The following is a 16,140-nucleotide window of genomic DNA, read 5'->3' as shown; positions in this document are numbered from 1 at the left end:
CCTTAAGTCCCTCACTTGGCTGCACAGTTTTCTTTGGACACTTCTCCCTTGGGGAGACATCACTGGCATTGCGACCTAGCTTTATGCTGCTGCACCTTCCTGGGATGCCTACTATTCCCATTCACAGATGGAACACGAGTCCCCACAGGGCACAGTCAGCAATCCAGACATCATCCTCATGTCTCCATTTTCAACGCTTAGAGATTTGATCTCAAGTAAGTGCTTGGAGTAGGCACTGATAATTTGGAAATGTTCTATCCTGGGCTTTGGCAGCAGCATATTCCAGGAGATAGCTGTTGGCACTGAGGTTTCCTCTCTGAATGTGGCACTGGTGCCATGCTCTGTGGCAGGCCATGGCAGCAACCTCTGGCAAGGGTTAACATGGCTCTGACTCATGGGGGAGGGGGCAAGAGGAAAGGGATGCAGCTATGTTCTGCGCAATTAAAGGAAATGCTAAGAGACGCAGTCGGTGCAGAAAGGGAGTGCAGAGCCCTGCACTCATTTGTTCGGAGACTGAGTGAGAGGAGTGAAGGAGCTGATAGGAGCTGCAGTGGACATGGTAAGTGTTGCTCCTTCATGGGGACATGGCTGGCTTTACCAGGGTGGATCTGCACAAAGAGCAGCCCAGCCACACAGGCTGCTCACAAACCTGCTTCCTTTGCTCAAGCCACTGATGAGGACAGGGCAGTGCTAGGCACAGTGCCTCCCACAGATTGTTGAGGGTGGGAAATCTCCTGGGGAACCCCAGAAGAGGAGATGACCCAGGTAGCAATGGAAGAATGTGCCAGCTGCCCTCAGAGTGCTCCCCCAGTGCCCTGCACTGGGCACCAGCACAGGGCATAATGGGCTGTCTGTGTGCCCACAAGGAGGGATGATTATAGCATGCATGGGGGAACAGGGAATTCTTTGATGTGCCAAATTAGCTGAGAATCACCCAGTTTAAACAACACTGCTGGTGAGTGTCAGAGGAGAGCTTTCCTCCACTGCTGGTCCAGCTGTAATAAACCCAGTCATCTGGATCTGGAAATCTGTCACTAGCATCCTCATTGGCATCCACATCCCCTTCCCATCAGTCAGAAATTCCTGAGTGAAAGCAGGAGCCAAAGGTACAATACACGTGGAAAATTCCCCTGTTTGTCTTTCTGCCCCCTGCTTGCTCCCTTGCCTTTATTTCTACCTTCCCACCAGAGCATATGGAATCAAATGACTTTGTTCTCTGTCCCCACTCCTCCATTCACCTGGGAGGGGGTTATTAGGAGCCTCTGGCACCTGTAGCAGCAGACCCTGTAATGGGCATGGGTCTAGGGAGAGCAGGTAAGATGGGCAAGAGAGCTGAAGACAGCATGATTTAATGTATCACTGCTAGCCAAGCATGAGTATGAAGTATATCAGCCTCAGGAGATTGCCAAAAAGAATCAGCCAACAATATGCATCCATAAGTAACCTGAGTTTTGAGGACCAAAGAACATTGAACCTTCCCCCCTCTACCTCCTCCTCACCAAGCCCCTAATCAGCTAAAGCTTCCTCTTTCTCAGCTCCTTGTGCAACAGCGTGGTTCAGCCACTGCTATTAAAGTGCCACAGCATATGGGGGTGTTGGTTGTAGCCGTGTTGGTCTAAGGACATAGGCGACAAGGTTCTTTGGGTAAATGTGATATATTTTATTACACCAATTAAATAGTTGGAAAAATTGTCCTTTTCAAGCTTTTGGGCACAAACACCCTTCTTCAGGCATAGGGAGAGTCTGCTAGTGTTTTGTGTTCTCCTGCATGGAATAGAAGATATTATGCAAAATATAGGTCTATGAAAATGCAAATGTATGTCAATGAGAATCAGAGGCCATGGGAGACAATAGGTGTGAAACAGGTAGATGTGTGGGAGGGGGAATGCTGACCCCACCAAAAATCTGTCAAAGACAATAATACCCAATTACCTGTGTGTGCACACCTCTCACAAGACAACCACTCTCTCTCCAATCTCTCAGTTGTAATCCTCAAAGGGCATTTACAAAGCACCTTTCATTGATGAACCCATGAACTTCAATTTATAAATCTACTGGATACAAAAAATCATGGACTAAATATAAATATTGAATTTATGGCACATTATAACCTGCCTGCAACCAAGAAACCCCAGGGAGCCTCTCTACATTTTACCAGATACGTTCTATCACCAGGTCAACATTTTCCCCTCCCCACACCATTCTCACACCTATTGTCTCCCATGGCCTCTGATCCTTACTGCCATACCTTTCCAGCTATTTGAGTTGGTCTAATAAAAGATATCAGATTTACCCAAAGAACATTGTCTGCCACGTATTTGCATTTTCATAGACCTGTATTTTGCATATTGGCTTCTGTTCTATCCAGGGGAGCACAAAGCACCAGCAGACTCTCCCTATGCCTGAAGAAAGGCATCTGCACCTGAAAGCTTGCAAAGAACAATTTCCCCAACTATTTAGTTGGTCTAATAAAAGATATCACGTTTACCCAAAGAATCTTGACAGCATATGGGGGAAGAAGGCCTGGAGTTTGGTAATGGTTTAACCAGGTGGGAAAGCAAGTTGGTCACATAATGCATTACAGCATTGCTCCTGCTATACCCAGGAGAAATCTGCCCTCAGCCCACATGCTGGCACTGGTGTCCTAGAAGTCACAAAGTACTCAGCATCTCCTAGTCTCCTTTTACTGACACTCAGGAAATGCCTAAGTGCATGTTCTGGTCCCTGTACAGGTAGGAGAAATGGAAGCTGAGGAAGCCTGTTCACAAGTTCCTGCCATCTCATACAAACCTTCCCATCCGTGTGCACCCAACTGGGTGCAAAATGCTCCTTTCCACATTGACAGTCACTTTGTTCATACAGGTGTAAACATCTGCATAGGGTGTGTGGGGAATCATATCCCAAAGGCTGTGTATATGGTTCAGTCCAGGTCTTACAAGTAGTTGGGATTGCAGCTGTGACCAGAACCCATGACTTTAGAAATGAAAATATTTTTTGTTGAAAAGCAACCTGCTTTCAAAAATAGGGTTTTTGTCCTGCAAAATTGAAAACCATTTTTTTCTTTGAAATATTGCTTTTTTTGAAAAAGAAAAAAAGAAATGCTTGATGGATCCTGCAAGTAGGAATTTCATCTGGTTTCTGGTTTACTTTCGTGCTTGGATTCTCCATGCTTGACTTTTCCGTGCCTGCTCTTCACATTTGTTGTTGACCTTTGTGTCTTGTGGCTTAGCTCTGTTCAGCCGCCGTCATTTGCTGGAGCTGGTTTGCATGTGTTGGAGTCCCTCTTCTGGGGCCAGTGTTGATTAATCAGTCACCCCCAGAGCTTGTGAGAGAAATTGTGGGGGGCTCAGTCCATTATGGTATCACCCTCTCCCCCCACCCACTTTCACATACACTTCCATTTGAGTAACAGAAAATAGAGTAATTCTTAGCTGAATTCATAACTTTTGCAATATATATTTTAGAGCTGATACTTCTATTTTATTTACACACAAGTTACTTGCATTTTATTTTATCAATTTTACTCATTATATTTTGATATTTATTAATAAAGAAAATTCTCATTGAGGGGGCAAGCTTGGGGGCCTGATACAACTGTGTCCTCATTCCCCGCCTCCCGTAGGCCCTGGTCATCACATGGCACCTTTTCTCCATTGTTATTTCCTTTGTGATCAAGTGAAAAATGAGTTTTGTCCACAGAACATTAAAAAAATTGGACGGTTGGGGGGAAACCTACCTAGCTGAAAGCTCATTAGATGGAAAGGATTTCAGAATTCTTACATCTTGTCTGGCATCTGGATCAACCGTAGTTGGGATGCCTTGATTTGCAATTCAGTTCACAAGCTGCCTGGCCAAGCTGCTTTTTTCTCATCCTACCTTCTTGCCTGTCACTATGAAGATGATGATATCTCCTTCACCCTTCCTTCCTGCAGACCATACTCCTCCACCTTGATGGGTTGCTTTTCCCTTGTGTCCTGCCTCTGCTCGTGCTGAATAAGGAGTGTCCTGTCATGGCAGCTTAAAGCTCTCAGTTTTATTCAATTCCATGACTGGTTACCACATTGCTTGGCTGTGGAGAGTTCTCAAGTACACTTGGCTGTTGTTCAGAGTTACCAATATGCACATGCTTCAGCTAATTTATTAACAAAACTTGCTTCCCTACCTACACTGGCCAATAAGATTTCATGCCACACCACTCTTTGCTGTCTACTACACCAATTAGCAAACTGTGATGGAGTCATGTTGCTTAATCTGATCAGTTGCCTAAATGTCCATCCCTTTCCTTTCCCCATGTCCTTTTTCCCCCCTCAGAGGCCCCCCATCTTCTGTCCTTTCTCCCCCCTCAGAGGCCCCCCCATCTTCTGCCTTCTTGGAATCTGCATTTTATTTGCAATGTCAATGTAAATGAAAAGGCAGGAGCAGCCCAGTGTAGCCAGTAGTGTGTGCACCGGCCCAGTACAATGCACAGTGATGGGGGTGAGGAGGTGTTATTGTGTCACCCTGGTGTGACATTCCAGCAGGCTAATGTTCCTATGTTCTTCTGATTCCCCAGGGCACTGCTATAGGATTTGACTCAAGTCGAAGATCTTGGAGCTGTGGCTGGAACAGTACCCGACTCTTGTGCTTCATTGCCATTAGCTGGGGTAAGCCTTCCTGTGGCTCTTCACTGGCTGTGGGGAGATCTGCTTTGGCAGGTTCTGCTGGCCTTTATTTATGGGAAAGTTTAGGAAGGGAAGTGCAGCTATTGTGACACCCCTTAAGACTGCCTGGGGCCACTCTAGCATGGCACCTGACATTTTGCAGCCAGATTTGCTGGAATACACCATTTTGTTTTATTCATACTTCCCATCATGGGCAACTGGTGCCTCCTGAGTCTAGGGGGGCACCTGCAGAAGCCAGCGGCAATAACGGGGATGGGGATGGCGAGCACATGCAGAAGCTGCCGGCGGTGTCAGTGGCAGGGAGGGGGCTGGCAAGCACCCAGCAGCAATGAGAGATGGCCCTGTCAGGGGGCCACATGCCCCCTGTGCCGCCCCCGCCCCACCAGTCACCTATGCTTCCCATGCTGGGGTACTTAAAGCAGGACTTTTAAATCCATGTGTAAGGAATTAAATTGTTTCCCTTCTTACCCCTTATCTTTGTTCTTTACCCCTATGGGACCCCAGAAGCTGAGGTAGAGAGTCACTAATAACTGCCTACCAAATACAACTCCATGCCCAAGCTGGAGGGAGCCAGATGCTTCCACACTACTTACAATGATAGTGGCCTGTACACAGTTCCTTTTAGCTCCCAGTCACCCAGCTGGGTCAGAAACCCCCCTAAGGTCTCCCCTCTGAAAGGGTCTTACCTGGGTCTACTCCTCACCTCTAGCATCATGTCTGCCATAGAAGAGCCTCTACTCCATTTCCAGCATCATCTCTTGCTGTAGGGAGAGTGTTAATGGAGAAAGGGCTTGCTTGTGTTTGTTGGCACAGTCATTCCCTGTTTGTACTGTGAAAATACAAAAAGGCTTCCTTCCCAGAGCTGTGATAACTGTGCTGTTCAGGCTGTCAGGCAAAACCCCACCAAAGTAGGGCCCTGCTTTGTTGCAAAAGGTCACAGATTGTGTTAAGATTGTGCCTTGACTAGACAGCCTGAGCTTTGAAGCTTGACAGTTACTACCTCTCCCTTGAGAATGGTACAGCTGGAAGCAGCTGTATTCCTCTCCTGTACAACCCCTACCCATTGTGGAACAGTGGTATAGGGGACTCCTTGAGCACTTGGCATGGGGGTGGGGGCAGTGATGAGGGTATGCCACCCACAGGAGACTGGGGCAGGGGAGATGAGGTGGGAAGCACTATTCTGTTTACCCTACTCACCACCCAGATACACTTTTTGGTGTAGCTCCTGTGGCCAAGCAGAGGCAGTGCAAGGCTTCCACTGCCACTGCAAAGGCTTGTGCAGGGTCAGAGGAAAGCAGGAAGGGAGGGGAGCACCATTCCCCTTGCTTCACTCCCCCTACCCTGCAGATGCACTGCTTCATGTGGCCCTGCTTTGCCCAGCTCCTATGGCAGACGTGGGCAGTTCAGCACTTCTCCTGCAGGTTTTAGACTGGATATAAGGAAAAACTTCTTCACAGTTCATGTGACCAGGCTCTAGAATAGACTCCCAGTTGGAGTGGTGCAGCTGGCACCTACCCTGGAGATCTTCAAAAGGAGACCGGATGCACACCTGACTGGGGTTATTTGACCCCAGCAGTCTTTCCTACCCAGAGCAAGGGGGCTGGACCCAATGATCTCACGAGGTCCCTTCCAGCCCTAAACTTCTGTGACTCTGTGCTGCAACAGAGACTCCTGGTAAGGGGGATTCTGGCGCCTCCTCATAGTCAGTGCCTGCGTTGGGACCCCCTTTCACCCTGCCCTAGTTATGCTACTGTTGTGGAAAAAGGAAAGTTTTATCTTTCAAGATGCTTCTATATTCCTCCCATGCTCAGATATGGTCGTAGACATGCTGGTGCTTTTTGCATGGGCTGAGCTGCACATGTTGATCCAGATCTTGTCTCCAATTCAGAGCTCTCCTGAGAGGTATTTTTCATGAGGAAATTAGGTGTAAACTGTAGCAAGTGCTCTCTTAACAGGAACATGCTTCATACCTAGCTAGGGCCAGTTTCAGCTGATGTAAATCAGTTACACGAACCTCAAGAGATCAATATTGATATGCACTAGGCAAGGATCTGACTCTTGCTGCCCAAAAGTGGCTTTTCCTCAGCAAGAAGCAGCAAAAGAAAAAGAAAAATGTTATTGGGCAAGCTGGTTTTGCATCTTCTGAGAATCACTTTCATCCATGACCTACCAGTTTGGCATGGCCTGCACTGAAAAATCTTCATTGTCTCTTTGGACCCTGGAATGAGTACAGGAGCTGGGAAAAGTTGTATGCCTGAATCCTTTTCCAAAGCACTTGCTGAACCAGACTCTCATTTCCACTAGTTCGCATACGTTCTGCTTACTTTTTCAGTCATTTATCTAGATTACGCTCCCAGGTTCCAGCTGGAACCCAAGCACAAGAGCTGGAAGAGGCCTGTGGGATTTTGTGAACCTCAGAAGGCCCAGTATTATTATGGCTGTCATTAAACAAGCAGGCAACATTCCAGATCCCAAACTGAATCCCTTGTGTGTCTTGTGTCAACAAAGCTGAGGTCTGCATCTCCTGGGGAGATGACCTGTAAGATTTCAGATCCTGCTTCTTCTTGAGCTACACATACCACCCAAACAGTTGTTTGAAACCTGTGCTTCTGACTTTTTCACTTTCAGAGCCCTCCCTGACAGATATGTAGAGTCTGGAGCACAGAATGAGCAATCAGCGGAATGGAAAGATGACCAAGCTCTTTAAATGCAAACCAGGTTCATGTTTCAGTTCATGTACAAATAACAGGATGCATTCTGTTAACTGCTCTCTCCTCTACATTTAGCAGCGCATTCTCAAATGGAGGACCAAATTCTGATGATTTCTGGACAATCTTTACATGGCAGGAGAGAGGGCTAGAAATTTAGTTAGTTGGAAAGTTTCCCTCAAATTATTTTTCAAGAAAAATGCGGTTTCCATGAAAATTCCTATGGCAAAATTCAGATTTTTGCCACATTTTTTAATTGAGAAAACTGAAGTAAAATATTTTCTTTCAAGTCAGCTTGATGCAAATCCAAACACTTGGGTTTGTTGAACCGAAATGTTCCACTTTGAATCAGTTTGATCATACTCCGTCCAAGGTGCCATGATGTCCCAGGGAAGCTACAGTTAGGGTGCTTCATGCTCAGATTTTCTCCAGGGAGTCTGACTTCTTGCAGGTTATATCTTCCACAATGCACCACAGACTTCTCACTGATGGAGCTGCATGGTACATCACGTGAATCACATAATTGTAGAAACAGCTTGGGAAAGATAGACCAGCCATAAACTCTGTCCCACTTGGGAATAGAAATGGGGTTCCTGAACTTTAGCTCCCATGAGACATTGCAATACCATAGGCAGATGCAGCTTAACATTGAACTGATTTTATATTTCTGAACCAATTTTTTCTGGACTTTTCATTTTCTGTATAATTTCAATATGACTGTCTTTTGGAACAAAATGGCATTTCCTGTGTACTATTGGTTTTTGGGTTGGGAGGGGTTGGGTTTTTTGGGGGGGGTTGTTTGTTTTTTGCTGAGCAACATAGAGAAGTAAAAAACCCTGAAATGATATTAAGACCTCTGAACTTGATATGTTCCCTGAACTGGATGCCACAGATGAAGGCATGTCAGTGTACTTTATTATTTAAGATGGGGTAGGCAACCTGCAGCATGCAGCACAAGTGACATGGACAGCCTCTGTGTGGCACATAGCAGATCAGGGAGGAGGCAAGCAGTACAATGACAGAGAGCAGAGAGCAAAAACAGAACTGCAGATCAGGTGAGGAGCAAAGGGCAGGGAGCAGAAAACAAAGCAGCGGATCAAGCAGGGGAATGGCATCAGCATGGCACTTGGAAGGGCACAGGGCTTAATTTATGGTATGCATGCCCAAAAGTTTGGCCCCCACTGATTTAAGACTTTATCCGACCACAAAACTATTTTCATATAGTTTATTGTGACTGAGACACTGGACTGCAGTGGTGGTAGTGATGTCTTGAGTTAATTAAGTAATGATGAGAACTAACACAAATACATGCTGTGTTTTTCAGTTAAGTCACCTTCAGTTCCATGCCAAGTTTCAAGCTAGATTTCCGGTTGGTTTTTTTTTTCTTCCTGATCATGTGTAAGCTTTGCCAGCTTCTTCACTTTTGTGAAACTTGATTTTTCAAACATTCACTTTTATGAAACCTATCAAAGTGCCTTCTGGCTTCAATTTATTGATACCTGAAGCCACTTCCAGATCCAAAGAACTTCAGTCATTGAGAATATTCAGATCCACTTCTGGAATCAAACATTGTTTCTAGTCACTAGATAAAGCTGCGAAAGGAAATTTTAATTACATAACTGTACACATTTTTGCTGCCCTCCAAAAGCCATTTGTAAAGGACTGTTTTAAGGAAATTTCTTAAATTCCTTCCTCCCCTGCCCCTTTAAAACTACAAAATATGTCTTGGGCTGGAACAATCTGAACATGGGGGGTGGGGAGTTGTCCTAGGCGCCTTAAGGATTTTAACAATTAGGATTTTATACCAGTTTAATTTTTTTATCCTGGACAAATTCATACCACTTCACCATGATGCCAGGCAACACCAGAGTGCAATGATCTGCATCCCTTTCCAGACACACAAGTTTTTGATCTGGAAAGAGAATAACCAGCTTCATGGGTTGTTGCAAGTGCATGAATAAGCTCAGCTGAGAGGCAAAGCCAATTGGTGCATTCACAAAACCCCTCTAAATTGGTGACCCCAAGCCAGAAATACTCCTTCCAGTGTGGGCAGGCTCCCAAGCCAGAAGTCATTTAGCTACTTTAATGCAGTGCTACAATCCTTGGACTGTACAGGAGCAGTATTTTCCTGGTTCAGGCTATCATAAGTTAAGCAGCTTTGCTCCCTGGGAAATCCTTTTGGTACTTCTTTGTTGGCTGAGGACTTGTACAACATCAGCATAAGACTTGATCTCTGAAGCACTGCAATGAGTTTTCTGATATCTGAGATGCCTCCTTTTGGGAGATTTTCATTGAACCAGGAAGTACCAACAGGAGTTCAGTATAGGAATGGTGAGGCCTGGGAGTGTTGGATTCTCTTAGCATTAGAGGGGATATCACCAGAATATTTTCATGTGGGCTAAACCACATATGTGCACATATAGCATTTTTCTTAGGAACACCTGAACTGCTTTGGCTGAAACCTTTCAAAGAAAGACAGAAATAATTTGGCCTGAAACATGAGAAGGTTTGGCCCAGTGACTTATAGTTTGACAAAGTTATAAGCAACTGGAAACATGATCTTATGGTGGGAAGTATCACAGTGGATTATGCTGCTTAAACCTTCAGAAAATAATTTGGGGCTCTTCATTGATAACCAAATAGTGTTCCTGCCACTGCTGGTAACCCATTTTGTTCCCAATTTTGTCTGTTATTGTCTCCAATAGTGCTTGCAACTCAGGTGGAAGTGGACGCCTGGACGTACCATTATACTGACCAACATGACTACACATGGGAAAACGCCAGGAAATATTGTCAAACTTATTTCACTGACCTCGTGGCAATCCAGAACAAAGCAGAAATTGAGTATCTCAACCGAACCTTACCTTACAGTAAGACCTACTACTGGATTGGGATACGGAAGATAGAAGACATCTGGACCTGGGTTGGGACCAATAAACCCCTGACAAAAGAGGCTGAGAACTGGGCTGAAAAAGAGCCTAATAATAAAGGATCCAGCCAAGATTGTGTAGAGATATACATCAAGAGGGACAAGGAGGCAGGGAAATGGAATGATGAGCGCTGCAATAAGAAAAAGAAGGCGCTGTGTTACAAAGGTAACAACCATATAAATAGGACAGCTTGAAACAGCAAATTAGCCTACTCTTCCCAGTCAGGTTGCTCCAACCCTCACCTTAGGGTTAGTCTGTCTCCATGGCCCATTCAATCTTTGACCTGAAGGGGTTAATTAGGGTTCTCTGGCGATAGGCATTTGTGACAGCCACCCATGTCTAGTAAGGGCAGGCCTACATCCCCTATGCTCATCACCCTGAAAGCAACTGCTTGTCTTGGTCCTCTCTATGCCCCGACCCTGTTTCTCCAAGTCACTCCTATCCTAAGGTTTTTCCTCATAAATGGTGGTACAGAGAGTGAGAAGCTGAAGCAGGCCTTGGGTATGGAATCAGTCTTGCTTTGACCTTAGCATTCATTTTGTCCCAAAGCCCCCTTTGCCCATTGAGGTACCTGTGTCTTGGCAACACTTGGAGCCTGTGTTCTCACTCACCTGTTGGAGACAAAATAGAGTCTTCATGCTTAATCTAAACCTCAGGCAGCTCTATCTGAAGTAGCTATGTCAAAAGAAGGAACTTTGCATCCAGTCTATTTCAGGCAAAGCAGCTGCTGCTTCCACAAAATGTAATTACCTCTGGAGCACCAAAATGATCTTGCAGGGCCAGAGCAAAAGCCCACCAGAGCCAGTGGGAGTCTTTCCATTGACTTTAGAGGGCTTAGCAAGGGGTCCATCATGAGTAAGCATAGTCAGGATGGAATGCATGAGTCCAGACAGTTTTGGGACTGATGGATCCCTGGGAGCTGAACTGTGGTGCTGGGTCTCGGCTGTGAGGTGGAACCTAACCCAGCTGTATCTCTGCAGCCTCTTGCAACACTTTCTCCTGTAGCCAGCAAGGCGAGTGTGTGGAGACCATAGGGAACTACACCTGTGACTGCTACCCTGGCTTCTACGGGCCTGAATGTGAATTTGGTGAGTGCAGCCAGACCCTGGGCTGAGGGCTGATGAAAGAGGGAACCCTGGGGTGGCAGGTATTATAGTTGCTATACTGGGATCATTCATTTTTGTCATGGCAGGGAAAAAGACATATCTTCATTTCCCTATTTCATACAGAAAGATTGTGGGGCAATGGCCTGAGCACCCATGAGGAACAAAGGGGAACAGTTTGATGGGCCCAGCAACTTCCCAAAGCACCTGACCCCTCCACCTTATAAAAGTCTCCTGCCCCAGCTCAAGCCCCGGAAGCAAGAGCCAGAGCAATTTGTCCTCCTGAGGAGCAGGGCCATATTCCCATTCCTCTGTCAGTCTGGAGGAGGCACTGTTGAGCAGCATGAACCACCACTGTCCCTCTTAGGGGCTAAGCATGCTGTCCCCATGGGTTTGTGTCTCCATGCTAGGCTGTATATGCAACATCTCCCTGAGCAGGAGACCAAAGCCAAGTCTCTTACCTAGCAGGTACAGGGGCCCTCAGCCTCTGTTCAGCTACCAGACATGGCCTCTGGCAAGGCTGGGGATTTGGGAAACCTCTTCAGGCAGGTGTGCTTAAAATAACCACAAATGAGCTAGTTGCATTGTGTCTTCTGTTTAGTTGTAACATGCCAAGAACTTCACCCTGGACAAACGAACATGGACTGCAGCCACCCCTTGGGGAATTTTAGCTATAACTCCACCTGCAAGTTCCACTGCAAGGAGGGCTTTGAACGACAAGGGAGGGACATGCTGCAGTGCTTGGCTTCAGGACACTGGTCCGGAGAGACTCCAGAGTGTACAGGTAGGAACATAATAGTGCGAATATGAGGCCTCCCAATCCCCAAAGAAAAGAGCTCATGCTGCATTTGGACTGAGATTCACTGATCCTACAAGGCTGAGTTCCCCAAATGCCTCAGAAGTTCATAAGAAATTGGGCAAATCTCCACCCCCAGGCTCTACAGCCCAGGCTAAAATTAGTATCTAATACTGTTTCCCATGCAACATTTGCAGTGCTGTTTTGTCCTAGAGACCTATCTAATCTCTTCATCTGTTTGGGGGTTATACAATCCTGAATGATTTACCAGCTTATCTGAACGATTTATCAGTTTGCTACTTGTTTTTGTATGATCTGGCTGACTTTATCCTCTCATGGGTTGTTTGTTTTAGCTCTGAAGTTGTACCTTTCCCTCCACAGAGCAGAACTGCACTCAAAGTCCTGCCTGCCATAGTCAGCCCATCTTCTTTTGTTTGTTGCTCCCCCTCACCAAGCGCTCACTTGTTCTTCAAGGTCCTCAATCTGCAAAGGCCAGGACATGTTTCCACAAAAACTGGGCAAGGAGGCCACGGAGAAGCAAATGCTGCTGCTGGGGCTGAGGACCTCCTAAGGAGCTCCACCACTTACCCCTAGAGAGTAACAACAGCAGGCCAGCCAGGAAATTCTGTTTTTGTACTGGGCTGATGTAGCCATTTCTTTCTTTTGTGGCTTCCAGCTCTGCACCTAGCTTGTATCCGACCTTTTGGGAAATGGCTCCAGGGTCTGGATAAAAGGCCTTTAGCAGTAAAGAAAGAAGGGGACCTATGGCTTTGCTGCACACAGCACAGAGTGTCTTTGTGCCTTCAAAGGACCACATGGCATGCATTTACCTAATGTATGTACAGGATGGGACATCTGCCAGGCATACCCAAAAGAGGTAGTAGGAGACCCTCTACTTCCATCTTCAAACATACTGAGTTTTTAATCCAATTCATCAAGCTGTTGCCTTTGGAAATGTAACCAGCACAAACCCAGTGCTAGGAAGGAAAGCTTGATGCTAGTCATCAGATGTTCACAGGGCTGAGCTTTGGGCTGTGCAAAATTGTATTCAAAGACCCCTGAGTACTGGGGGAGACCCTAGACCAAGAGCATCCCTGGAAGGGGCAATCCCTTTGTATCCCAGAGCAGCTTAAGCTTTTGGCTATCGGCAACATATGGAAAAGCCACTTCTTGGCTGAACAATGAGCAACAGAATGAGATCAGCACTGGAGGTGGAAGCTGGAGAAATTTATCTAGGAAAAGGGGGAATTTCCTGACGGGGAGGGTAGTGGATCCTTGAAACAAATGAGCAAGGGATGTGGTGCCTCCCAGAGCACTTGAATTCTAAATAAGGATTGGAGGTCAAGCTAGATAATCAAAACAGTCCCTGGTGACCTTAAAATCTATAAATCCAGCAGTCTCTTGACCTTCTTCAATTGGATAAGATAAGCAGATGGAGCTTCTCCAGCTGTTCCACATAAGGCAGATTTCCCAGAACTTGAATGAACCTTGCAGCATCTTTCTGAACCTTCTCTAATTCTTTTACCCCTTTTGAAAGTCTGGACACCAGAAGAAGACACCACATTTCACTGGTGTTTTCCCCAGTGTCTGTATTCAGCTCCCTGCATCCAGTTGCTATCCCCCTGTATCTGTTCAAATCAAGTTCAGGAAAGCACAGCAGAAGGGAAAGTGTGGAAGTAAGCATGAAGTGGTTATAGAAATTGGCCAACCAGATGGTGCAGGCCAGCAGCACTGAGAGTGGAAACATGATAAAAACTGAGATCAGATATGTGATGAGAGGCAGAGCTTTGTGGGAACAGATAGCTTTGAGGTGAATGCAAAGTACCCTCCAGTTTACCCTCCCTGACAGCCCCAGCTAACCCTCTGCCCAGCGATATGATCACAGCGCACAGAAATCTCTGCTGGTTGGAGGTGGCAGAAAATGATTTGTGGGCCTCCTCAAAAATGTGACATCTGATTTTATGGGGGGCTGCCACAGTGGAAAGCATCTGTGACCAGTGCAGCTTTGAGGAGCTGAAACTGCTGGTAGAGACAGCAGGACAATGTCCTGCAATGTTAAAGTCTGCTGCCCAGAGGGTCTTCAGGCTCGGGCAGCCTGCATCCAACTTCCCCATATAGTAGGAAGCACCATGCAGTTCTTTGACCATTCATCACCCTGTTACTGTGGGGAGCCTGCCTTACTGAAGGAGGGTTCAGGGAGTCCAGCAAAACTCCCAGGATTTGTAAAGGGGCTAGTACAACAGGCGCTGTCCATAGCCTTTCATAACAGAATCTGTGGATCATCCTTACTCAAGTGCCCTCTGAACCACCAAGCTGCTGAGGCAGTTCACAATCATCTGAGTTTGTGGACATAAGAATAAAACAATTTGCCAATGGAACAGCCAAGTTTTCAGGGTGAGAAATCAAGAGCCTTATATTGGAGCAGAAGGCTTGCCTGAGCGGGGTAGGGTGCTCAGGGGTGTTACAGAGCTGTAGAACAGAACAAGCTCCCTGCTGCTGGCTAACTTGAACTTTACATGCACTTTTCTTTTCCCTGGTTCTCATTCAAGAACCCTCTGTGCACAATATAGTGCTAGAATAGATAAGCTAGGACCAGGCAGGTCTGTGCAGAAGCATAGCTGGGCAACTCCATGTCTAGAACAGCTATGATGCATGAGGCTGCTGCTGGGCCCATGACAACAATGTGGTCAGTGGCTGCTGCAGCTGCAGTGATAGCTATTTTTGCACTCCCCACTCCCAGACTGGTGGAGACTGGGGCTGCTGCCCTAGTCACCACCGCTGCCCCTCAGTTATGCTACTGGGTCCATGAAGAGCCAGAGTTTTTACACAGGGAGCTCTAATAGGAAAAAAGTAAGCTTCTGTTATAAATAACTTTGATAACTTCTAAGTTGTAGTAGTGAGGTGATAACTGTGATCATCCAAGGAATACCCAAGGAGGGGGATTTATATGGCAGTACCTTTTACTGGATCAACTGTATAGTTGGGAGAGGTGTTAGACAAGCTTTTGGGCACCAAATGTGCTTCCTCAGGCCCCCCTTCCCTTTGAAGGATAGACACAGGTGGCAGGTCCTACATGATGGTTGCCATCTGTCAATCTCAATGCACTTCAGAAATTAAATCAGTATTACCATTGCCACTTTGTGGATGGGGAAACAAGGCCCAAAGGGGTAACCTAAAAGGAGCTCAGACAGGATAGTATTAATGGTTCCTGCTGGCCTAATAATCTGTGAAATCTGTTCATTATTCCAGTGTCCTTATAGGTGCCCTTTTGCTTTCCATTGCTGCCCTTCCTGCCACCTTCCCCTCTTTGCTTCTTACAGGCTCTGGGAGGTGACACTTGTGTCCATGGTCTTTTTGTTCTTATGCAGCTAAACAATGCCAGGGTATTAAGCCCCCTGAAAGAGGAGCCATGAACTGCATGGACACTCTTGGAGTTGGTGATTTTGCTTTTAAATCAAGCTGTAAATTCACTTGTGAATCTGGCTTCAAGTTGAGTGGAGATGAAACACTGCAATGCACAGCATCTGGCAAGTGGACAGCAGAAGTGCCAGCCTGCCAAGGTAGAGTACTCCAGAGTGTGGCTGAGGGTTGTGTGTAATGGGTAGTTAGCATGACCAGGAGGAAATTAAGGACTGAGGTTCATGGAACCTAAACAGGACAAAGACATTTCAAAGCTGTACATAACAAATGTGCACTGGCTTCTAGATGTGAGTTAATAGGGTTTTCCATTTTGATCTCTAAAGAGTATAAATGATTTGGTCATGTGTGAGTGATGTTCTTGCCATGATGGTCCACTAAATATGTGAGGGGCAAGTATCTTTGTGGGTGATATCTTTTATTGGACCAACTACATGGTTGAGATAGACCTAGGCAAACTTTTAGGTACCACAGTCTCTTCCTTGGACCTCAGACCATATGTACTGTAATACCCAAAAGCTTGTC

General features: G+C 46.2%; 1 protein-coding gene across 1 annotated transcript in view; it reads left to right on the top strand.

Moving 5' to 3' along the window:
- Positions 1 to 450: 450 nt before the first annotated feature.
- Positions 451 to 16,140, top strand: part of LOC102381263 (P-selectin-like) — a 40,723-nt gene continuing 25,033 nt past the window's right edge. Inside the window, 7 exon segments of the mRNA XM_025194421.1 lie at positions 451 to 540; positions 542 to 559; positions 4,553 to 4,643; positions 10,075 to 10,464; positions 11,280 to 11,387; positions 12,004 to 12,186; positions 15,567 to 15,758. Of these exon segments, the coding sequence (XP_025050206.1) occupies positions 451 to 540; positions 542 to 559; positions 4,553 to 4,643; positions 10,075 to 10,464; positions 11,280 to 11,387; positions 12,004 to 12,186; positions 15,567 to 15,758 (1,072 nt within the window).

The sequence above is a fragment of the Alligator sinensis genome, unplaced genomic scaffold (assembly GCF_000455745.1).
Source record: "Alligator sinensis unplaced genomic scaffold, ASM45574v1 scaffold647_2, whole genome shotgun sequence".
Taxonomy (NCBI): domain Eukaryota; kingdom Metazoa; phylum Chordata; order Crocodylia; family Alligatoridae; genus Alligator; species Alligator sinensis.
Note: the sequence above shows the minus strand (reverse complement) of the source record. Positions and strands in the feature narration are given on the sequence as shown.